The sequence below is a fragment of the Agelaius phoeniceus genome, chromosome 26 (assembly GCF_051311805.1).
Source record: "Agelaius phoeniceus isolate bAgePho1 chromosome 26, bAgePho1.hap1, whole genome shotgun sequence".
NCBI lineage: Eukaryota > Metazoa > Chordata > Aves > Passeriformes > Icteridae > Agelaius > Agelaius phoeniceus.
In genome coordinates, this window is record NC_135290.1 from 3,752,175 (window position 1) to 3,777,303 (window position 25,129).

Here is a 25,129-nt window from a genome sequence, read left to right on the forward strand (position 1 = left end):
TTTTGGGCTAGCAGAACTTTATTTTTGTCCCTACTGCAGAAACCTAAAATGCACATGCAATACATTTGGCAGAAGAAAGACAGGCTTAATCAAGAAGTGAACATTATCTAGTTGAATAAAATCAGATTCTACAGAGCTCTTCTTATCTGCAATACACACTTAGTAAATCGTCCTAAACCCTAAGCAACAAAAGGCAGCTTGTGGGCTGGAATTCCCCCAGCAGTGCTACTCCAGTTCCTCAGGCAGTAACACAACGTGCCTCGGAAAGGTGCTTCTCAATGGCATCTCTCAGCAGTGAGCACTGGAGTTTTCAAAGCTACTGAAGCAGGTTGGACACTGGTGTGCAAATGGCAGAAGAGTGGGAGGGATCTCCTTAGCAGGAGGATGAGGATAAATCCACTGTGCTCAGTTGTCAGAGGAGAGGAAAGAGCAAAAGCACTTAAAACTCTTCAGTGTAAATCAGCTGGCCAGGCAGGAGTGAAGAGTGTTGCATGTCTGCAGGGGAAGGTGCTGCCTTGTGTCCTGGCTGGTCTCTGTCAGCAGCTCTGGCCCTGCTTGTTCAACCCCTTGTGCTGCTGGTTCACGCTCTTTGCTGCTCTTCTTTGGGTTCATTGCCCATGTCTGGAAGAGCAAAGGGAGGTTTAAAGTACATTTAATGAAATTGGGCCTATGAACCAGTGTTTGAGAGCTGTGAGCTCCCTTACCTCAGAAAAGAAACAACTTGATGCTCATGAGGGCATTGAAGGCGATGCTCTTTGCCAGCAGGACTCTCAACCCCAACACAGCCATGGACAGCATGTTCCCTCTCTGCCCTCCAGCATCTGCTCAGTGACCAGAAAAGAAGGGAGACATCATGGTCTAGTTTTTGGTGCTGTGATCTTGGCAGAAAGTGGAAAATCCACAGGTGAGAGTTTCAGGGGAAGGAAGAGCAGCAAAGGAACAGCCAAGAGAGAACATGGCAAGAAGAGGGGAGCAACGTTGGAACAGCAACCTTGGAACACAATCTGCTGAATGTGTTGTGTTCTGAGTCCTCTGCCCTGGAGAAAATACATTTCCATGCCTTTATCCCGCAGAGAGCAATGTAACCTCACACCGTGTTTGGGTAACTCACCTTGTGCTGAGGTATTTGTGCGGTTGCAAACCCTGTCAGTGGCCTCTATTCCTGGTTCTTCAGCCTCCTCTTCTGTAGCATGATAAAGAAAAGGCATTTGAAACTATATCCACATTTTATAGAGGATAAAAAAAAATGTTTAGATGAAATTTCTCATAAAAAATTGGAGGCAAGATCAGAGTGGGCCTCAGCTGGTCAGGAATAATTCCAACATTAATTTGAGGAGGCAATTTCTCCTTGCAGTTGCAAGAAACAGAAGAATTCCTGCATTGTGTCGTTTTACTCTTTGAATGACCTTCAGGACTAAAAAAACAGTCCCACCAAATATAACAGTTTACTTAATTAAAAAAAGCCTCACAACACACCCCACCTTTAACTTCTTTTGGTGTTAGAGAGGCTGTTTCAGCTTGTGCTGCAGCAAGTTTCCTTCTATAGGCTAGAGTATTCCGTCATAAGGAAATTCACATTTTGAAGCAATAGATTGTGTCTTTCCTCTTCTCCCCGGAAAAGTATCTCAAAGTAATTAAACAGTTGAAACCATTTCTTTCAGATGCTTTGAAACATCTTTCATTTTTCCCTGCTGAAATCGCAAATGTCTTTCTTATTTCTGCTGTCTGCCCAGGGCAGTGCTGTCCAGAAGGAGAACACCAAGCCCCACAGGCCACTGTCTCCAGAAATAAGTGACAGCTGTGCCACCAAACTGTACCTGGCTTTGCTGTTATGGTGCGGTCGCCGAATTTGGCCGTGCAGGTCACCTCTGTGTCTTTTGTCACCCTGACCACTTTAATTGCATTGTACAACCCCTGTGATGTCAGAATGGATGGGCTCTGTTCATAGACCACCTCCTGAGAGGGCATCTCCAAGCTGATGTTCTTTGTAGGGAAGTTCCTTGCCAAACAAGCTGCTTTCCCAGAGCTGCCACCTCCTTCCAGTTTCTTTGATTTCATCACAATGACTTCGGGATCAGAAGTTTTTGAAATGCCTGAAAAGAAAAGCAAGGTTTGGACAGGATTGATTTTACTGCAGGCTTGCCCGGGTGCTGAGTGACCCAAAATTCACATGTACTCCATCTGTGACTAATTTGTAGCATTCGCAATCACTTTTTGTGGTCTTTATTTCTTGCTGCTTCTTCCAAAAGATCAAATTTAAAGACAGAAATGGGTATGGGGGACATATTTAATAGGAGATTTAATCCCACAGGATCACAACTACCTTTTGCCAAAGCTTGTGCTTGTAAGTGAACCCTTGATTTTATAATAGACCTACAAACAAGAGGGGAGCTTTGATGAATGCCACTCCAAGACTCCACTTATTCTGCTTTCTCAGCCATTTAATTCCAAAACATAACAATTCTACCTGGATTGCCTTGCACATTCATGACAGACATAAATAAATACTGTTTTTATTTTACGCTCCCCACTAGACGCCCAACAGAAATCCAACACATTACCTTGGCTTAACCAGTTCAGTTGAATCCAATCTCTGAACAATTTATTAAGATTAAACTAGTACAGAAATGTTGCATAAGATTTTATTTCATGCTTTTGTATCCTTCTTTGCTATCAGTGTTGTATTTTTAACTCTGACACAAAAGATAGTCTTAGGAACTTGTATGCCAACTTCCACAGACACTTTATTTCCCTTTAGACAGTCCAAGTGTGACTTTAAACCCAACACTGATTATTGTAATCTTATTAAGAAGTCTGAATTAGTGGATAGGTGTAGGTCCCAAGGAAATTCAGAATGATAGCAGACAGAACTTGGAGTTCAAGTTCTTTGGCAACATCGGGAAGTGGAATAAGAATATTTTTACATTTGAATTGTCTAGCTGCATGCAAAAGATTACACATAGAAAGTAAAATTAGTGACTGAAAAACATGAGTGAATGTCTGCATAAATTTTAGGGGGAATAAAATACTTGCAAAAGGGGAAACTGAAAGAGTATCAACTCAGAAAATGGTAATGTATAAAGGATACCTACTTGGCTCCACGGTCAGTTGAGTTCCGTTCCCAAAGACAAGAGCAGCAGTAACTCACAGTTAAAATGCGTAAATCAAAAAGGGCTCGCTTTGCTATTCTTCCTCTACACATTTCCTTCCCAGTTGCACCATGATTGGCCAGAGCCTGTCAGTCCTGTGCATTCTGTGTTCTCTGAGAAGACCTTGAAAGGCTTTTCATGTGGTCTCCTCTCCAGGCTTTCCAAAGAGCCGGAACACAAACAGGCAGCTTCTCTGCAGTAGCTCCCTGGGCAGGATCTTCAGCAAGCAATAATGCACACAGTGCAATTGTAGTTCAGAGAGCAGAAGATTTGTTTTATCTGGCCCCAGAAGGCTCACCTGAGTCCCACCAATTTGCATTCCCTGGCAGTACAGCCATGAATTCCTACCACTGCTTGCTTCTGGAAGGGATTCGTGTTTTATGTTCTAAAAATTTATTTGAACAAAAAGTTGTACTTCTCCTTTACTTTCATCTTACAAAGTCAAAGGAGGAGCCCTCCATTCCAGAAAGTAATGGGCCTTAGCATTTTTTTAGAATGTTTAATCTGGAATAAACAAAAGAGTACCTAAAGGAAAACCTTCTCTGTCCTTAACTGAGCCCTCAACAGAATATGCCTGGATAACCCACAGTGGTACTAATGGTTGTTATTTTATGCCATTTTGATTTGGGGAGTTGGCAAAAGATTGGAAAATATCCGTGCTGTAAACACCTTAAAATGCATATTAGTGTCTCCCAAAGGAATTCAAAACCCAAAGGAGGAGATTGCTCACATCCTGGAAACTTTGGCTTCAACTTCTTGAGTATTTCAGCAGCCTCAAAAGGGAGTCTGATACTTAAGGCCCAGCATCTTTTACCATCAAAGTTAATACCAGAATCTCTGTGCAGCTCTGAAAATATCCTGTCATTAGCTAGAAAAAGAAAATAATCAAACAGGATGAAAAGATAGGTCTTTCTTCAGAATGGTGACTTTACTTGGGGTGACCTGCACCTTTTTTGCACAAAATGGAATTCCAAATGAAGATAGGAATAAGTAACGCTGCTTATAATCCCTATTCCCCACATTGCTCTTTGCAGAACCCACACAACCTGGGAGCCAATTGTCTTTCATTCCAGGAGCTCTTGGATATGAGGCACTTGTGAGAATTTAAGCCCAAGGCTATTTCACCTCTTTCCTGCTCTGTCCCCAGGGCAGTGGACACTGTCAGTGTGGTGCCAGTGTCAAACGAGAACTTCTCCAGCCAGGAGTTACAGATGTGTCTAAAACTCCTCATACTGGGAGCTCTTCACTGAGCTCTGCATTCCTGCCCCAAGTCAGTCAGTGCAAGCCCGCTGGAGAATTGGACACTGGACAGTAAATTTGGGCCAGAGTGCTGCCCAAAGTGGGAATAAGTTATCACAGGCTAAGCAGTGCCCTGCTGGTGTTTGGGGATCATGGAATAATGGTGCTGTGCAGAGTCAGCCCAGTTGTTCCTGGAAACCTTCCTGAGCAGATCCAAGCTGAGGGTTTGGCTTGAATGCCTGGCTGGAGAGTGAGTGCATTCAAGGGATTATTGCAGCTGAAAATCCTTTCTGTCAACCCAAACTTTTAAACTATTTTGTCCACCTACACCTCAATTTTCAATGAAGTTTTAGGAAGAAAGAAATGTCACTTACTTGGTTCAACTGTGAGAGTTGTCCCTGGTCCAAATATAAGCTTATCTGTCGTCACACTGCTAAGACTTTTTCCAATAACTCACTCTTTCCTCATGGTGTTCATAAGTGTTGTAAATCAAGAGATAGAAAGCCAAATATTTTTTCTAATTATCCATGTGTGCAAGTCCATGAGAGGATCCAGAGGTACATTTACTTCCAAAACTGGAAAGGGAAAAAAGGTTAATTGAATTGTTAAATGATTTTCAATTATTTCAAATAGCTCGATTGAGTGTAGAATTTTCAACTTCTCCCTTTCTTCCATCTTTTAGAATCCCCTTGAACTCTTCTATCTTTCCAGGGTAAAAGGCATTATAGAAAGAATATTCTATTTGTCTCTTTAATGATTACAGTCAGCCATCTCCTTTCTTTCCCAAAATATCTCACTTTTCCCTGTCTTTCTGTTTTTGTACAGGTCCCTATGCTGTTTATATCATTGTGGTACTCCGGCCCCTGTACACAGTGATCTATTTCCTTATAAAAACTGTCTCTGTTCAACTACACAGAATTTAGGATTATACAGGCAGTCACATGACCTCTTCAGTGGTTTAAGACCCAACGTACCACATGAAAAAACACCATAGGGCTTTCAAGAAAGGATATGAGATAGTATCAGAGAGGTTGAGTTGTAAATGAGAACTTGGGGATTACATGACACCTCTGAAAAGTCTGAGAGCATTAAGCTGGATAGGAAGCAGGAAAAGAATCAGTACTTTTCATGTTATATCAAAGCATTTCTGAAAATTCTCCTGACTTGCTGAAAGCTGTCCCCTTCTTCCCCTTTGTTTCAGTGCTCAGAAGCAGGAGGAATGTGGCCTCTGGTCTCTTAGAATTGGTTCCTGGGGTCATTTAGTATCTTAGAAAGTCTTCATGGTGTTTTAGGTAAGAGGAGAAAGTAGACAAATGGATTATTCTTTTTTGCGTCGGGGCACTGAAATCTTGGGAGTGAGGATCAAAGAGTGCAGGAGATGTTGTACATTGATCAAATCCTTCATGATATTCATCTTCTGTATCATAAATCCGTGACAGCCAGAGCTGAACCAGCTGTGCCCCCTCCCATATTTTGTGTACCTATACACTGGTGGGTGGAATGAGGAGCAGAAGAGGCCTTGGCTCCATGTAAGCACTCCTCAGCAATAACTCAAACATCCCTGAATTACCAACATGCTTTCCAGCACAGATTCAAAACATTGTCCCATTCCTGCTATGAAGAAAATTAGCCATACTCAAACCAAAACCATCACATTCTTTAAAAAAAAAAACAAACCAAACCAAAACACCCTCTTTCCCTGGTTCTTTCTGCCTGTGGGAGATGTTGACAAGGAAGGAAGGAGTTACCAGCACGTTAATGGTTTGGGGTTTGCTTGTGGGAGACTGCTGTTGTTATTGCTGTAGCACCTCTGCATCTGTTTCTGCAAAAGACAGCCCAGACTAGTCTTGAGAAGTCTGGGAAGAGCCTTGCCTTGCAGCAACCACAAAAGATCTGGCTAGATTAAATCCCCTTCTTCCAATTCTGCCCTGGCACTGCCTGCGTTTCAAGCACTGTGCCCTTTTCAAGTTCTCTCATGCTGCAGAAATAGGTGGCTGTATCTGCAGCTGCTGGGGAGAGCAGTTGCAGCCTCAGCTGGTTCCTGGAGGGGTCTGCAGAGCTGTTGACTCGTTTCTGGAAGGATGCAGCGATGTGCTGGAGTCCTGTGAAAGGATACTGCATCACCAGGTGCTGCAGCTCTTTGCCAGGAGTCTGCCGGATCCAGTCCCACGCGTAGTTGCTGTCAGTGATGGCTACACCAGAGATGTGGCAGGTGAGCCAGACAGACTCTGAGATCTTCCCTGCTGTAGGGCCTGAGGCTGCTGTCTTCACTTGAGAAAGGCCACCTGCAGCCCCAGGAGACAAGGGTAAACAAAAAGCAACAGCTTAAGCAATCAGTCTACTCCACCATGTCCCCATGGTTCTGCTTGTGATGTCCAGGATCCAGCAGCTGCAAACCCATCTGCTCAACAACTCCGTCTCCCTGTAGAACCTCCTATCTTGGAGACGCACACACAGCCTTCCACATTCTCCCACTGAGCTCCCAAATGACCCTCTAGAATTCCCCACTTCCTCTGCTCATCCCTCAGACAGCAAAACCTGTGGGCTGGATTGAGTGGAGATGAGCTGTGCCCAAAATCACAGCAGGACTATTCACACACCCATCCATTTGGACTGGATACCTGTAATACTGGAAACCAAGGGAAACAGGAAAATTGCTTCTAAGCTGAAGCTCTTAGGGGAAATGAGAAGTGAGTTGGCATGACACATGCCAAGAAGATGAACATAAAGGTTAGAGATCCTTTGGGGAGAGCAAAAGGTAGGAGTTCCCTGTTAGAATCAAACATTGGAAAACTCTGTGCTGTGTCTACAGCAACCCTGAACATCTGGGCAACACAGACCCCTTTGAGCTCCGAGGCAGAGAGCTGGGATGCTGACAAGTGGTTTGTGTTCAGCCTCGGCTGGATCTGTGTCTCTGTGCGAACAGCACAGAAGTAGCAGGCGGTGTCCCCAGCACGGAGGAGATGCAGGCTGAGAGATGCCACAGACTGGGAATTGTCCCTGGAGGCTGTGGCTCGACCTTCCACTGCTGACCCAAACTGCGTCTGTGATGAGTAATGGCTTATCCAGGACACCCATTCGAATCTGCCTCTGGGTGCCTGACGATACCAACGAACATAATGATTCTCGAAGGTGAAGCCGGATCCACGGCAGGAGAGGGTGACGGAGTCGCCGGGCGCTCGCTGCCCTCCGCCGGCCTCCTGCAGCCTCGGCTGTGCGCAGAGCCCTGCGGAGGGAGAGCGCAGGGATCGGGCGGGGCGCGGCCGCGGACCGAGGGCGCTGTCCCGGTGTCCCCGGCCGCACCAAGGTGACAAAACCCGCACGGTGACAAAACCTCCTGCCCCCATCTGCATCTGCCCGTGTCCCTGCTCATCCTTGCCCCAGTCCCTGTCGCTGTCTCTGTCCCTCGTTTCCCCGAGCCAGGCTTGCTGCCCTCCCCGGCCGGCTCTCACCTGCCGGCGCCAAGGCCAAGGCCAAGGCCAGCAGCCCCGGCCCCGGCCCGGCCAACATCGCTGCCGGCGCCGCGGCAGCCGCACAGGAGGCGAGCGGAGCCGCGCTCGGGCCGCTCCCGCCCGGCCCCGCCTCGCCGGGGCAGCGCCGGCGCCTCTGCCCGCCCCGACTCACCCGCCCCGGGCCCCGGGAGCGCGGCCCCGCCGGGCGGGACAGGCAGCGCCGGCCGCGCCCGGGCCGCGCACGCAAAGCAGCGCTGAGCGCTTGGACAGCGCCTTCTGCCGAAGGGACCCGTGGCAAACTCGCCCTGAAATTCGCCCAGGCTCTCTTTATATGTCAGCTGTTCCCTTCCTTGTGTTCATGGCCCTCCATTGCATTTGTTCCCCTCTGTCCATGTCCTTCCCAGGCTTGGGAGCCCAGCAGGGCACACATTGGTCCCCAGTCCCAGCAGTGCTGAGCTGAAGAGGATTCCTCCCCAGGGAGCAAGGAGTCAGGACAACATGCCAGGAGGCTGCACGGACAAACGAGGCTGGGAAAACGTGGGCCCAGTGCTGAATGGGATGGGGACCAGGTGACACAGGATATGGGACAGGGCTGAGGTCCTGAATGCTTTCTTCACCTCAGGCTTCAGCAGCCAGATCAGCCTTCAGGAATTTCATTTCCCAGAGCCCAGGAGGAGAGGCTGGGAGGAGGAATATTTACCCTTGCACAATCCATGTCACTGAACCATGGCCATAATGAAAGGATTTGTCCAGAAGGTTTGCAGGGAAGTCAGTGCTGGGAGCTCAACTGAATGAAGAATGCACAACATCCACTCTCTCCTCACCCAGCAAGACCCTTTGTCTCCCTGTTGAAGGCTGTCAATGTGGCTAAGCCAAATTCCCACTTCCCAAAGCCATGCAGACTGTCCCGAAAGAAAAAGGGCTGGGAGCCAAGGCAAGGCACAGAGGAGAAATGAGGCTGTGCTGGACAGGAGCCCAGGCAATGTGCACTAAACCTGCACTTCCCCAAACTGCAGCCTCTGCAGTTCCCAGCACAGATCCTCCTGCACCATCAATGGTACCAGCCCTTCTGGCAGCCTCCCTCCAGTGCCTTCTAGTGCCCCCAGGCCAGAGGGACGTTTCCTGCACCTGCCATTGCCTGACAAGAGTCCTGGGAAGCAGCTGCTAGAAAGAAATGCTGAGAGATCTGTCATCCCCATCTTCTGGTTTTTGGTTCACTCTGCTGCAGAGCTGCTCCAGGGTGGTTCTTGCTCCACAGTAATACGTTGCTGCATCGCCTGGGGTTGCTGCCAGGAGCTGCAGTGTGATACTGAAGCTCTCCACTGATCCCACAAAGTGTTCTTGGAAGCCTTCTCCATAGATATCATCCTCCCTGTAGATAAATTTGAGAGAGCCCCCTGGGCCCTGACGGTACCAGTACATGAGGTAGCCGCTCATAGACCCTCTCTTCAAGCTGCAGTGGAAGGTGACTTCATCTCCCTCTCGCAGGGTCACTTCCCTGGGGTTCTGCTCCAAGGTCACCTGGCCAGTGACTGCTGCAGAGAGCAAGAACGAGCCACAGTCACTCCAAAATGCAGCAAAGGTCACGGCAATGCTGGTGGTACAGGACAAGTGCTAGGACAAAATCCTCCCCTTGGAAGCCAGCTGACACAGATGGGCAGAGCTGGTGGCAGCTAGCAAGGCTCACAAGGAAGGAGACACCACATTTCCCTCCATTCTTGCCCCAGTAAGACAGGAAGCTTTTCCTGATTTTCCCCAAAGAAGAAGGAAGGATTTGCACCATGGGGGGACAAAAAATTCCTTTTTCCTTGCCAAGACAGGATGGTGAGGAACCCAGTGTCCTGTCCCTGAAGCTGCTGTGGGTGAGCAGAGCAAAGACCAAGGGCTGTCCCAGGCAGTGGGGCCTGTGCCCTGTGCTGCCATGGCCCAGCTGGTCTGTGCCAGAGGGGCGGCAGTGGCCCAGGAGCAGTGTCCAGTGCCAGGGCAAAGCGCTGGGCCCCGAGATGTGAGTGCAGCAGGGAGGTGCCCTGCGTGTGGCCAGGCTGCAGAGGAGGCAGCTGGCATGGAGGTGCCGAGCTCAGAGGCACAAGAGGAGCAGGGCTGCTCTCGCCGTGCTCCACAGGCAGGGCTGGGCAGCTGGAGCCGGGGCACAGCTGCAGCTGCAAGCGCTCAGCACAGCTGCCCAGAGCCCTGCAGAGCCCAGGGCCACGCTCAGCTCCTGGGGCCAGCAGCCCTTGCCTTCACTTACCTACAATGGGCAAGAAGCCCAGGCACAGGGCACTCCACATGGCCAGGCCCGCTCTCAGTGGCCTCTCTGCAGCTTCTCTGGGCCTGCACAACAGCTCTGCCCACACCTGCCCTGCCTGGGCCTCTGTCACTGCTCTCAGGCCCAGGCTCTGCTGGTCCCTCCCTCTGCCTATGACAACACTGAGGGGGAGAGGTGGAGCACCAGGAGCACAACTTGAAGCTCTTGCTGCCCTCCTGCCTGTCTCTCACTCTTTGTGGTGCAGTAACAGCCCATTTGTTAGGCAGGAAATGCTGTGGTAGGCTAACAGTGACGTGGTTCTGAGGGGCCAGCCCTGGCCTTTCTCTCAGGGAGTCTCCCAGGCTGGGACATTGGAGGTGACCAAGGAAGCTGTCAGCTTGTCCTTCCCTTGGCTCTGCTGGCCCTGCCTCTGCTGGGCGTCTCCTCCCATATGGGACACCCCAGGATCTCAGCTCGGCTTGGCCAGGCCACCCCCAAGCCAAAGTGCTCCTCACCCTGCTCCCAGCACTCTGGCCCTGCACACTACAGGCTCCCCAGTGGTGACACTTCTCCAGCTGCCTCTTCCTCTCAAAGCCCTCACGGAGCCCTGCCCAGCAGCAAAGGCAGCCCAGGACTCTGCAGGTGCTTTGCATGTTCCACTTAAGAAGGGGACCAAGGAAGGCTGAGTGAGACTGGAGCCAGGCAGTCACCAGGCTGACTGCATGACAGAAAAACCTTGAAGCTCCTCTACGGAGTAGAACATTGCAATTGGGACTCAGGGGAAGGAAAGCCTCAGTGCTGGGAAAGGAGCTCTTGATGAAAGGCCAGGATCACTGGTGCTGCTTGGGGATGGCACCTGATTTCTCAGGAACAGCCCTGAAGCACTTTGGAATTCACCATCTCCAAATGTCGTGGGTGCTGATCCAGCCCCGAGCTGGTTTGTGTTAAAGCCAGGCTGGGTTTCCTGTGCCCGTGTGAACAGCGCAGAAGTACCAGGCAGAGTCACGGGGCTGCAGGGTCAGCAGGGAGAGATAAACCTCGGCCCGGGAATTGTCCCGGGACATCTTGGCCCTCCCCTGCACTGACTGGTCAAAATAAACAGCTGTCGCATCAAAACTAATAACGGACACCCACTCTGGGCTCCCTGCGGGTGCCTGACGGTACCACCAAATATGATAATCCTCGAAGGTGAATCCGGATCCATGGCAGGAGAGGGTGACGGAGTCGCCGGGCGCTCGCTGCCCTCCGCCGGCCTCCTGCAGCCTCGGCTGTGCGCAGAGCCCTGCGGAGGGAGAGCGCAGGGATCGGGCGGGGCGCGGCCGCGGACCGAGGGCGCTGTCCCGGTGTCCCGGTGCCCCCGGCCCGGCAGAGCCACAGCCGCCAGCCCCGGCCCACAGCCCCTGTCCCTGGGTCTGCCCCGGCCTTTGCCCGTGTTCCCTGCCCTGCCTCTGCCCCTGTCCTTTCCTCAGCCTCTGCCCTTGTGCCCGTCCCTGTTCGTGCTCCTGCTCCTGTCGCTGCCTGTCGCTGTGGCTGTGCCTGGTTGCCCCGGCCGGGCTCGCTGCCCTCCCCGGCCGGCTCTCACCTGCCGGCGCCAAGGCCAAGGCCAAGGCCAGCAGCCCCGGCCCCGGCCCGGCCAACATCGCTGCCGGCGCCGCGGCAGCCGCACAGGAGGCGAGCGGAGCCGCGCTCGGGCCGCTCCCGCCCGGCCCCGCCTCGCCGGGGCGGCGCCGGCGCCTCTGCCCGCCCCGACTCACCCGCCCCGGGCCCCGGGAGCGCGGCCCCGCCGGGCGGGACAGGCAGCGGTGCACGAAGGGACGGGGGACAGCGCCGTACGAGGCTTTATTTTCTCTTTGTAAACAGAGAGCGGTGAAGACACGAGGCTCTGAAACCTCTTGCTCAGAAGGGGGTTTTGCTTCTCTCACTGTTTTGCCAGTGAGTGCCTGGGGTTGGGCAATAAGCTGTGATGGGACACACCCTTTAGCCAACTGAGCAAAGGAGTATCCCATTCTGTAATACGTGGTTCTCAGAAATAAAGCTCACGGAAAGGAGGAAAGGGGACATTCGGAGTGATGGCCTTTGTCTTCCCAAGAAATCATTCTGTGGGAGAAAGACGGTTTTTCCCTAGAAATGGCTAAATATCTGCCTATTGATGGAGAAGTGGGACATAAATTCTTAATTTCTCCTGTATTGTGGAATCGACTATTTTTGGTTTTCATCTGTTGAAACGGAACATCTCTCCAAGTTACAAAGACTGTCAGAGCCGGCCCTGTTTACCATGGAGATGCAGAAGCTGGTTGGGGTTGTCATACATGAACAGGAACACGAGGACATGGCCAGGCTGTTTTCAGCTTATGCCCATTGGCAGGACAATGATCAATGAGCACAAACAGAAAATGACAAGAGGTTCTCGGTGAACATCAGAGAGAAATGCTTTTTCACAGTGTGAGGGTGCCCAAACACTGGCACAGGCTGCTCAGGCACCTCCTGGAGTCTCCGTGGTCAGAGATGTTCACAATCTGTGTGGTCATGACACTGGGGAGGTGGAGTCTGCGGAGAACCGAGTCTGGACAGGGTTGATTCTGGAGGATGGCAGCTCTTGGGAAGGACCCATGCTGGAGCCATTGGACTGCAGCCTGAGGGAGGAAGGGAACAAGAAGCAGGAGAGATGAAGAGCCGTGATTCATTGTTAAGAAATGATCCCACACCTGATTTCTTATTGTCTCTTTTCTTTTTAGAGAGAACAGGCAGATAATTCAGGAATTCAGCCTTGAGGATGAGTTTGGCAGCAAAGTGGGATAAAGTGGGAGCAAGGCAATTTGTAATTGCTCTCAGTTCTACTCTAAATCAAATTGTCAATAAATCAGAAGCCCTGCAGTGTGCAGTAAAGGCCAGGAATACCTGAGGTACACAGCGGTGGCACCTGACTTCTTGGAAACAGCCTTGAGACGCATTGGCTCCAGCCCCTGGCAACTCTCACCTTCCCGGCATCTAAGGCAGCCTCTGCTGGGCCGCAGGAGGTTTGTGTTAAAGCTCATCTGCAATTCCTGTCCCCGTGGGACGGCACAGAAATACCGGGCAGAGTCCTGAGCTTGCAAGGACCACAAAGAGAGATAAGCCTCGGATCGGGAATTGTCCCGGGAAATCTTGGCCCGACCCTTCACTGCTGCCCCGTAGTCCTCTGCACTGACGATGGTGGAGCTGATAAAGGACACCCACTCTGGGCTGCCTCCGGGTGCCTGACGGTACCACCAAATATGATAATCCTCGAAGGTGAATCCGGATCCATGGCAGGAGAGGGTGACGGAGTCGCCGGGCGCTCGCTGCCCTCCGCCGGCCTCCTGCAGCCTCGGCTGTGCGCAGAGCCCTGCGGAGGGAGAGCGCAGGGATCGGGCGGGGCGCGGCCGCGGACCGAGGGCGCTGTCCCGGTGTCCCGGTGCCCCCGGCCCGGCAGAGCCACAGCCGCCAGCCCCGGCCCACAGCCCCTGTCCCTGGGTCTGCCCCGGCCTTTGCCCGTGTTCCCTGCCCTGCCTCTGCCCCTGTCCTTTCCTCAGCCTCTGCCCTTGTGCCCGTCCCTGTTCGTGCTCCTGCTCCTGTCGCTGCCTGTCGCTGTGGCTGTGCCTGGTTGCCCCGGCCGGGCTCGCTGCCCTCCCCGGCCGGCTCTCACCTGCCGGCGCCAAGGCCAAGGCCAAGGCCAGCAGCCCCGGCCCCGGCCCGGCCAACATCGCTGCCGGCGCCGCGGCAGCCGCACAGGAGGCGAGCGGAGCCGCGCTCGGGCCGCTCCCGCCCGGCCCCGCCTCGCCGGGGCGGCGCCGGCGCCTCTGCCCGCCCCGACTCACCCGCCCCGGGCCCCGGGACCGCAGGGCAAGGGGCGGACTCAGGAGAAGGGGGGCTCGGCGAGGGGCGCTGGCAGCTGCGGAGGCAGAGGAGCAGAGGCGCCTCGGGAGATGAAGGCTGCTGTCCCGGGGCTATCAGCGCGCCTCCATCGCTCTCCTGGTTTCTTGCTCTTGGGAGCCGTTTCAAAGGTGTTGACCCCTCAGTACTTCTAAGAAAACCCTGCCCAAATACTGCACCAGAATGGAACATCATCAGGGTGGGGATCTGTGCATCTTTTGTATCATGAGTAGAGTCCCCTCTGAGGCTGTGACATTGTGGCGTTGCCAGCATCACCCCACATGTGGTATTTCCCAACTTCTTATCACCTTTTCCGGGATGTTAATGAAACAGTTCTCTATTCTGAGAGATTAATGCAATTATAGGGAGATACGGCGCCCCCTGGGGCAAAACGTCCTCCATCAGGGAGGGTCTTCACGAATTAAAGTAAGGGGAATAGCCTGGAGAAAGGAGGCTCTTAATAACCTTTGAATGATCACGGTGTTTTGGGGAGATACCCGAGGACTGCTGGCGGAAAGCAAATGTCACTACCTGCAAGACGGACAAGAAAGAGGACCCAGGAAGCTTCCCTCAAGCCCTGAGATGATGATGGAGCACCTAATCCTGGAAATAATTTCCAGGCACATGAAACACAAGAATGTTTGCAGGACTCACCAAGGAGAACTCACACTTGACAGAGTTGATAATGAACTTCTATGCTGAAATGATTGGCTTTGTAGAGGAGGAGAGAGCAGTGTAGATGAGGAGAGAGCAGTGTGCATTGTTTACCTTGGTTTCAGGAAGGCTTTCAACACTGGCCTTCCAATTTAGGTTCTCCTAAGAGAAGCTGATAAAATCTCAATGGCGTGAGTAGACGGTGATCTGGACAGAGCAGTGGACAGACAGAAGATCCCTAAGATTTGTGACCAGTGGCATGAGGTCTAGTTGGAAGTCAGTGTCTAGCAAAGCACCCCAGGGTCAGTGTTGGGTCTCTTTTAGCATCTTTAGCCATCTTTAGGAAGATGGAAATACAGATGAACCCTAGCAAATTTAATGAAACGAGTAGTACGAGGGGCTGCTACACAGCACGGTTGTGCTGCCACCCAGAGGGACCTCAGCAGGCTGGAGAAATGGAACCTGAGTCGGCTCAAAAAGCTGTACTAATTTTCAGTGGGATAAAGGTAATTTTTTTTTTTACAGTACTGCTGATGGCACAGGCAGGGGGATGTTTTATCTGTTGCTCAATAGTGCTGACAGAACATCAAGGTCTTCTCTGATTCGCATACTGCCCCAACAGTGAGTTGGCTTGCCATGGACAAAATGCTGAGAGGAGAAACAGCCAGGACAGGTGATGCCAAATCAGCAAAGGATTGTCCCATACACTAATACATCATTTTCAGAAATAAGACTCAGAGAAAGAAGGAGGAAAGGGGCTTTTTGGAGTTATGGCATATGGCACCACAGTGTGAGCATAACCAAGCACCAGAGCAGGTTATCCAGGCCCCCTGTGGAGTCTCCATGCTTGGAGAAACTCACAAACTGTTTGCTTATGGCCTGAAGGAAGTGGAGCCTGTGGAGAAGCCAGGCTAGAGCAGGTTGATTTTGAAGGAGCCATATGACAAGTGTAGGAATTGACCCCTTTCCCACTGGGCCTCTGCTTTTTGGACAGAAGAGGGCGAGAAATCAGGAATGCAGGATTGAAGACAAACTTGGGATCAAGTGAGGCTTCAGCACGGCCAAGGTGTTTTAATGCCTTTTGGTGTTGTTGTCACTCACAATTCCACTCTGTTTCAATTTGGCAATAAACTGGAATCCTGGCAGTGTGCAGTTAAAGCCAGGAACACCTGCCTCTGATCTGACTCTTTGGGAACCCACCTGTGACCCATCAACTCCAGGCTCCTGGTGACTCTGACCTTCCCTCCATCTAACACACCCCATGCCAGGCCCCGGGAGGTTTGTGTTACAGCTCAGCTGGGTTTCCTGTCTCGGTGTGAATGGCGCAGAAGTAGCGGGCAGAGTCGCTGGGCTGCAGAGCTCCCAAAACCAGAGACGACTGAGACTGGGAATTGTCCCGTGAGACTGTGGCCCGACCCCGCACTGCTGCTCCGTACCTTTTTACATTGCCCGAGTAGTTGATGAGAGACACCCACTGTGGGATGCTTCCGGGGAACTGACGGTACCAATAAATTCCATATTTACTAAAGATGAATCCAGATCCACGGCAGGAGAGGGTGACGGAGTCGCCGGGCGCTCGCTGCCCTCCGCCGGCCTCCTGCAGCCTCGGCTGTGCGCAGAGCCCTGCGGAGGGAGAGCGCAGGGATCGGGCGGGGCGCGGCCGCGGACCGAGGGCGCTGTCCCGGTGTCCCGGTGCCCCCGGCCCGGCACAGCCACAGCCGCCAGCCCCGGCCCACAGCCCCTGTCCCTGGGTCTGCCCCGGCCTTTGCCCGTGTTCCCTGCCCTGCCTCTGCTCCTGTCCTTTCCCCAGCCTCTGCTCTTGTGCCCGTCCCTGTTCGTGCTCCTGCTCCTGTCGCTGCCTGTCGCTGTGGCTGTGCCTGGTTGCCCCGGCCGGGCTCGCTGCCCTCCCCGGCCGGCTCTCACCTGCCGGCGCCAAGGCCAAGGCCAAGGCCAGCAGCCCCGGCCCCGGCCCGGCCAACATCGCTGCCGGCGCCGCGGCAGCCGCACAGGAGGCGAGCGGAGCCGCGCTCGGGCCGCTCCCGCCCGGCCCCGCCTCGCCGGGGCAGCGCCGGCGCCTCTGCCCGCCCCGACTCACCCGCCCCGGGCCCCGGGAGCGCGGCCCCGCCGGGCGGGACAGGCAGCGGTGCACGAAGGGACGGGGGACAGCGCCGTGCGAGGCTTTATTTTCTCTTTGTAAACAGAGAGCGGTCTAGACACGAGGCTCTGAAACCTCTTACCCAGAAGGGGGTTTTGCTTCTCTCACTGTTTTGCCAGTGAGTGCCTGGGGTTGGGCAATAAGCTGTGATGGGACACACCCTTTAGCCAACTGAGCAAAGGAATATCCCATTCTGTAACACGTGTTTCTCAGAAATAAAGCTCACGGAAAGGAGGAAAGGGGACATTCGGAGTGATGGCCTTTGTCTTCCCAAGAAATCATTCTGTGGGAGAAAGACCGTTTGTCCTAGAAATGGCTAAATATCTGCCTATTGATGGAGAAGTGGGACATAAATTCTTAATTTCTCCTGTATTGTGGAATTAGCTATTTTTGGTTTTCATCTGTTGAAACGGAACATCTCTCCAGGTTACAAAGGCTGTCAGAGCCAGCCCTGTTTACCATGGAGATGCAGAAGCTGGTTGGGGTTGTCATAAGTGAACAGGAACACGAGGACATGGCCAGGCTGTTTTCAGCTTATGCCCATTGGCAGGACAATGATCAATGAGCACAAACAGAAAATGACAAGAGGTTCTCGGTGAACATCAGAGAGAAATGCTTTTTCACAGTGTGAGGGTGCCCAAACACTGGCACAGGCTGCTCAGGCACCTCCTGGAGTCTCCGTGGTCAGAGATGTTCACAATCTGTGTGGTCATGACACTGGGGAGGTGGAGTCTGCGGAGAACCGAGTCTGGACAGGGTTGATTCTGGAGGATGGCAGCTCTTGGGAAGGACCCATGCTGGAGCCATTGGACTGCAGCCTGAGGGAGGAAGAGAACAAGAAGCAGGAGAGATGAAGACCAGTGATTCATTGTTAAGAAATGATCCCACACCTGATTTCTTATTGTCTCTTTTCTTTTTAGAGAGAACAGGCAGAGAATTCAAGAATTCAGCCTCCAGGATGAGTTTGGCAGCAAAGTGGGATAAAGTGGGAGCAAGGCAATTTGTAATTGCTCACAGTTCTAGTCTAAATCAAATTGTCAATAAAGCAAAAGCCCTGCAGTGTGCAGTAAAGGCCAGGAATACCTGAGGTACACAGCGATGGCACCTGACTTCTTGGAAACAGCCTTGAGACCCATTGGCTCCAGCCCCTGGCAACTCTCACCTTCCCGGCATCTAAGGCAGCCTCTGCTGGGCCGCAGGAGGTTTGTGTTAAAGCTCATCTGCAATTCCTGTCCCCGTGGGACGGCACAGAAATAGCGGGCAGAGTCCTGAGCTTGCAAGGACCACAAAGAGAGATAAGCCTCGGATCGGGAATTGTCCCGGGACATGTTGGCCCGACCCTGCACCGCTGCCCCGTAGTCCTCTACAGTGCCCTTGGGGCTGCTGATAAAGGACACCCACTCTGGGCTGCCTCCGGGTGCCTGGCGGTACCAGTAAATATAATAATCCTCGAAGGTGAATCCGGACCCACGGCAGGAGAGGGTGACGGAGTCGCCGGGCGCTCGCTGCCCTCCGCCGGCCTCCTGCAGCCTCGGCTGTGCGCAGAGCCCTGCGGAGGGAGAGCGCAGGGATCGGGCGGGGCGCGGCCGCGGACCGAGGGCGCTGTCCCGGTGTCCCGGTGCCCCCGGCCCGGCACAGCCACAGCCGCCAGCCCCGGCCCACAGCCCCTGTCCCTGGGTCTGCCCCGGCCTTTGCCCGTGTTCCCTGCCCTGCCTCTGCTCCTGTCCTTTCCCCAGCCTCTGGCCTTGTGCCCGTCCCTGTTCGTGCTCCTGCTCCTGTCGCTGCCTGTCGCTGTGGCTGTGCCTGGTTGCCCCGGCCGGGCTCGCTGCCCTCCCCGGCCGGCTCTCACCTGCCGGCGCCAAGGCCAAGGCCAAGGCCAGCAGCCCCGGCCCCGGCCCGGCCAACATCGCTGCCGGCGCCGCGGCAGCCGCACAGGAGGCGAGCGGAGCCGCGCTCGGGCCGCTCCCGCCCGGCCCCGCCTCGCCGGGGCAGCGCCGGCGCCTCTGCCCGCCCCGACACACCCGCCCCGGGCCCCGGTGGGGGTTGTTTGTGTGCAATGTGTGGAAAGGACTCCCTCTACTTCTACCTCCTTGTCCTACACCCCTTCCCTCCTCACCGCAGAGCTCCCCAGAAGCCCTGGATCATTCTTCTTCCCACGTCGTGGCACCTGTTCTTGCCGGTTTTTCTTGCTGGGCTCTGCTGCCGTCCTGTGGGCGACGAGTGACAGCGGGCTGTGTCTGTTGTGACTTTCCCCACAGGGGAAACAGGAGAGGAACAGTGGGACATGGTGGTAGGGAGATTTTGGGGCTGTACTGACCTGCTTAAGTTCTCAGGAGCAAAGCCCCTTTGCCATCCTTCCTAGGGTGGGATATAATCCCTGAAACATTAAAGTCTGCAAATCAGGACTGCTGTGGATTCACAAACCCCAACTTTCCCCTCATTTACCTGCCTGTATCCTTGTTGTCTCTGCCTGACCCACCTTCAGTCTATGCTATGCCAGATTCAGAGTCCTGTTACTCCTTTGGCATTTACCTGACTTGTGAACCTAAAAGCTGAGGGTTGATGAAGTGAAACCAGTCAAATTTCAAGGGCACCCTTGGTGTCTTTTTCTGTTTTTCTAGGCAGGACACATGAAGGTGTCCCCCAGGTCCCAGCAGTATGGTGATGCCCCGTGTACTGTAGGTAAGGTTTCCTGGTGGGAAAACTTCTTGTGAGCAACAGGACCACAGTGGCTCCAGGAGTTTTCCTCGTAGAACAGGCCAAGCTGAGTTCTACTTGGGCTCTGGGATGCCTAAACCAACTTGCCTTTGAGTTTCCAATTCTACCAAACAGTGAGCCCAATCCAGAGGAAACTCTCATCATGATAATCATCTTCATCCTTGTCTTCAATCAGTTTTCATTATCTGATGATCTCAAGGCACTGTATTAAATATACAGAACCTCTTGCCTGCAGTGCTGTTGGTTGCTTAGGTATTTCAAAGTTTTAATAGCTTTTCTCTTCATTGGTATTTTTCAAAGTAGCAGATTTCATGGTGGCTGGGGTGTGGGAGGATCTCATCATTTAACCATGTGCAGCACAGAGAAACTTTCCCTGCCCAGTGATGAAGGCATTAAGGTAAAAGCTGCTTTTGTCTTCTTTGGCTGCTCTGCAAAGAGGAGCAAGATGAGAGTCTGTGGTCCATTGGGTTCTTGTGTCAAGGGCTAGGGCTGGCCAGGAGCAAAGCAGAGACACGGATCCCCTGTCTCTGCCCATCTTGGTCAAGGCTTTGGACAGGATGCCCCAGCAGCACTGGATTCTGCAGTGTCAGCTCCCTGGAAGTGCAGGTAAGCATTGACACTGCAATTGGATGTTATGTCCAGATATGTTGATTGTTTTCTTGAGGGATGTTCTGTATGAAGAAGTAAGAAAAATCATGTTTCAGCTCATCTGCAAAGAATCCCATGGTCCTGCCTGTCTGAGTCCCTGCTTTGAATACCTCTGCATCGATGAGGACTTTGAGAAAAATAGGCAGGATTTGGGATGGGAGAAGTTGGAAAGGCTGATCTAAGAAGGAGAGAATAATTTCAGGCATGAAAGCACAGCTGAGGCTGGAGGATGGAGAGCCTCACCCCTCCTGTGCTGTTGGTGACACAGATTTTGTACGAACGGAAATTTGCCTTAGCTCAAGGTGGAGCCTCAGAGCGCAATAATAAATTGCAGTGTCCTGAACAGAGACTCCTGCTATTTCCAAGGGGGCTGTGTTATTTCTGTAGACCACCATAGAGAATTGGCCACTGCGGTACCTGCCATCCCCTGTGCTTTTATGTGCTTGCAGGAGAAATCTCAGAGTATCTCCTGGGAACTGGCGGTACCAGAAGAAGTTCAGATTGATGTCACTCTCCTTAGTGTTGGACTGGCAAGGAAGAACCACTTGCTGTCCAACTCTGACTAGCACCTCAGAGAAGAATTGCTTCGTGGGATCACTTCCAACAAGACCTGCAACACAGGCATAAATGTGTCTGCAGAGAAGTTTGCTTCCTTCTCTCCCTTTCTCTGCATTTAAAACTGCCCCAATATTTGCTGCCTTTCCAAAGAAATGGAAAGTTCAGATATCTACATCCATCTCCCTTTTATATTTCTCCCCGACTTCATGCTCTTGTTGGTAGACACCTCCAAATAACTTACTAAAAACCATGAGAGACAGCAGGAAGGACATGAATACACCCACCTGACTGGATTAGCAGGACACACGCTGGCACAGCCACGGTGAAGATCATTTTCCCCAGCTCAAGAATCCTTTTCCTTCATGAGACTCCCAGCACAACAGAACACTCTTGGTAGCACAATGAAAAAGCACCACCCTGCAGAGAGACTGCAGTGCATGTGTCACACCTCTGTGATGTGGAGGGCTGGAATGAGGCTCAGACACCTTTTGCCTTTTCTTGTGTGCACAGCAGAGAGTGGACAGTCTCAGTGGCTTCCTGTACTTTTCCTTGGGCTTCCTTCTCTGTTCCCAGCATTTACTGTGCGAGGTAACATCTCTGCCTCACTGCAAAGTGTGTCTGCTTTTGTGTGCTCCTTGATGGTGGGCAGGCTTCTGAAAGCACAGCAGCTCCTCAGAGCGTCCTCAGAGCATTCAGGGCTCTGGGAACACAGGTGTCATGTTCTTTTCAAAGAGTTTTGGGTTTCTCTTAGTTAAGCCTGTGATATTTTGAGAGCAGTTGTTCAGTGTTTCTCCACACATGACAACTCAGTAGACATGGGAGGAAGTTGATTGGTGGGGAAAGGGTGTTTTAATGGTGAACATAAAAATTTCTAAAACAGGGTGATGGAGTCCTGGTTCCAATGGGTTGGCTTAGTGCTGGCTGGGGGAGAGCAAACTGAGGAGGAGGAATCTGCAGCCCCATCCACAGTGCAGTTCTGTACCTGTGCAAGGTGTAAGGGCAGGACTTGGAGCTTTCCAGCCACTGTTGGCACAGTGAAAAGGAAAGGGACTGAGATGGGGACAGAGACAGGAGACAAAACTCTGGTGTGTGGATCTGCTGAGCAGAGAAGTGCCAAAGAGCAGCTCCTGAGCAGCACCTCTCTCCCTCTCCAGCTTCCTGGCAAATCCTGAACTTTTGCTCTTTCTCATTTTGGTGCATATTCTGACTAAAATAGAGAGAGACTTTCACTGCTGGGCATCTGATTCTGCAGCAAGGCTGCAAGGTGAGGGTGGCCCTGTAAATCAAAGACGCTCAGCTGAAATCTACCCAGGTGGTGAACATCCCCTGGCCAAAGCAGCCACTGTTCTTTGAGGACCCAGTGATGCCCATGTCTTAGTTTGGAAAGACAGGTGTTTGCTAAGGAAGGCAAGAGCCTCCCCTGAAATGGAAAATGTAAACCCTCTCCTCTGAATTGTTATAAATTTGAAATTAAGGGGTTCTCAGGCAAAGATATGGGAGCAGGAATAACAGTTCTTTATTAGGGAAGAAAATAAAAATAAAAATAACAATGCAGTAAACTAAAACAACACTAACAGAGTCAGATTATGACCTGACACCCTGTGGGTCAGGGTGCTGCTGGCAGTCCCATTGGAATTGTGCCTGCAGCCCTCCTGCAGTGTCAGGAGCAGGGATCCTGTAGAAGGGTGTGGTCTTCCTCTGAAGATCCAGTGGAAGAGGCAGCTGCTGTTCCTCTGGGAAATCCAGTGGAAAGGCTGTTCTGCTGTCCCAGAATCTCAGATTGTATCCAGGTAGGAATGCTTGTCTCCTCCCCTTGGGCGGAGCATCTCCCCATGGGATGATGGAATTGGATCAGCCCTGCAGGGACCCTCACTGGCCATGAACAGAAGAGATCTCCTGGAGGGAGGATGGGTTGTGGAAGAGATAAAGAAAACTGCCCAATGAACAGAAGATAACAGATGGCAAATAGAATACACATTGCTTGGCAATCTAGGACAGCCCAGAAGGTACCCAGGCTCACTGGTCCCTGATGACCCACAGGACCAGTGATTTCAGTGCAAGGTGCAGATGTTTGTGACAGACTGCCCAGCCAATGTGAGCACTTTGAAGGCTACAGTGGGAAGCAGCTGGTGCCTGTGGGAGGGCAGTAAGGTACTCTTGTTTCCCCCTTTTGGACACAAGGGCAGTGTCCTGCAGCTAGGGAGGAACAACCCCATGCACCGGTATGTGCTGGGAGCTGCCCAGTTGTTAAGCAGATTGGCAGAAAACAGCCAGGGGAGTTCTGCTGGATTGTTCTGCGGGATTCCATGCTGACAGTGAGCCGGTAAGAGACCCAGGTGTCAGTGTCAGTGTTGGTGTCGCTGTTGGTGTCGGTACAGGTGCCGGTCCCGGTCCCGGTCTCGATCCCATTGCCGGTCCCATTGCCGGTGTCGGTCCCGGTGCCGGCAGCGCCCCGGGAGCCCGGCGGGCGGAGCGGCAGCGCCCCCTGCTGGCCCCGGCCGGCCCCGCCCGCGGCGGTTCGTGCCCGGCCGCAGCCCCGGCTCCTGTGCCCGTGGCCCCCAGCGCGCAGTAATACACGGCCGCGTCCCCGCGCCGGGGCTCAGCGAGCCACAGCACGCTCGAACTCCGATCTGCCGACACAAACAGCGACCCTGCACTGCCCGGCAGCTCCTTGGTGTCTTTTATAGTGAGTGCCAGGAATTCAGGTCCTTGACCCGGGAGCAGACGGTACCACTGGATCCTATCACTGATCTGGATTTGGGGATGTGAGCAGGTGATGTTGATGCCGGTGCCCTCGGTGGTCTCCACTGTTGGCTCCTGCTCCACCTGGGCTCTGACCACAGCCACTGCAATGGAGAAAAGAAATCAGTTTTTTTTACAGAAAATACCATGCAAGGGGAGAGGGCAGAGGACGCCAGATCAGAGAGATTTTGGTTATGTTTTGAGAATAGGGTATGGAGACATGATTTGTCTGAGAGTGTTTCATTGACGATAAGGACCGATGAGGGATGTTTTGAAGGTAAATCAGAAGGAATTGTGAAAAACTGGCTGAGAGGGATAGAAGGATGGATGGATGGATGGATGGATGGATGGATGGATGGATGGATGGATGGATGGATGGGTGGATGGATGGATGGATGGATGGATAGCTACAGATAGGAAGGAGAAAAGCCTAGATGGGAAGCATCGATTTAGAGAGGAAAGAAAACACGCAGGCAGAGGAGGGGACAGAAGGTAATAAGAACCGAAAAGGAAGAGGACGGTAAAAGTTGAATTCTGATCTGGGGCCGATCTCACATAGCCGGCAGACCCTTTCGCCGACCCCACGCACCGATGAGCAGCGCGGCCAGCGCGGCCAGCGCCGCGGCCCGAGCCCGCCGCATGCCGCCGCTCCGCCGGCCGAGCCTCGCTGTGGCCCTGAGCCCCGGCTCTGCTGCGGCCGTGCCGCCTCCTCTGGGCCGCCGCCAGCTCCGCCCCGGGGCTGAGCCCTGCGCCGCTGCCGCTCGGGCTCTCGCCGAGTCCTGGCAGGGAACGGAGGCGAGGCGAGCGCGGGGCCTGCGGGGCGGCGCTCGGCTCTCTGCACGTCGCAAGCGGCGGGGCCGGCCTGGGGGGCAGCGATCGGGCTGGGATCGTGGACATCACCATTGACAGTGCCTGGCTTTCCTTCGCTCCCATAATCTGTTCCCTCACATTGTCCCTTTGCTGTCATGTGCGGACTCCCGGATTGTCCTTCAGGGCACTGGAAAGAAACCCACACACACGGATAAAGGACCTGGACATAAATGCTTTAGCCTTTCCCTGTGTCCAAAAGACCAATCTGATATAGCACAGGGGAGAGCAGCTGTGCACTGGCCTGGAGAGACCTGTCTGTGTGTCCTTGTGTCTGTGTGTCTGTGTGTCCCTGTCCCCATGTCTCCGTCTGTCCATGTATCTGTGTGTCCCTGTATCCCAGGCAAGGACACGTCTGAGGAAACCTGGGAACAGCTGCAGCAGGAGCCGTCTGGAGAAGGACAAGTCAAGCATGGCCCTGGCTTGGTGTGTGTACTCACAGGCTCATCACAGGGTTAGATGTCCAGAGAGGCACAAATACATTCTTATAGGCAGTTTCAACAGGGTAGGTTGGAACCAGCAGACCAAGGGTGACACATGGGGTGGCAAAAACCAGGGACAATCAGGGTGAGCAGGGAAGGGAAGGATGGTGGATGTTTGAGGGAATAAATTCGTGTTGGGATGTGATTTATGTGTGCCCATCTCTGGTCAGGATTGTTCATGTAGATGTGCATGCACAGACTGGGGTGCAGGAGCAGGAATGGGAGCGAGTGTGCATGTTTGCACATCAGTGGGGACATGGCAGAAGGAGAAGTGTCTGTGCCTGGGTCTCCTTTGGAATGTGTGTGCACACAGCTCTTCATTAATGCAG

The 25,129-nt window shown here is 52.9% G+C and overlaps 2 protein-coding genes across 2 annotated transcripts; both read right to left on the minus strand.

Moving 5' to 3' along the window:
- LOC129130981 (M1-specific T cell receptor alpha chain-like) lies at positions 1–24,301 on the minus strand. Its single transcript, XM_077190895.1, has 8 exons — positions 24,041–24,301; positions 23,259–23,555; positions 15,791–15,799; positions 4,763–4,807; positions 1,818–2,093; positions 1,112–1,183; positions 705–821; positions 1–621 (listed from the first exon to the last, which is right to left on the minus strand). Exons 1-7 carry the CDS (start codon positions 24,090–24,092, stop codon positions 706–708), a joined length of 867 nt encoding a protein of 288 aa, XP_077047010.1. The 5' UTR covers positions 24,093–24,301; the 3' UTR covers positions 1–621; position 705.
- On the minus strand, positions 17,823–18,701 carry LOC143695762 (uncharacterized). The gene has a single exon (XM_077190887.1). The coding sequence runs from the start codon at positions 18,690–18,692 to the stop codon at positions 17,823–17,825; it is 870 nt and encodes a 289-aa protein (XP_077047002.1). The 5' UTR covers positions 18,693–18,701.
- Positions 24,302–25,129: the final 828 nt, after the last annotated feature.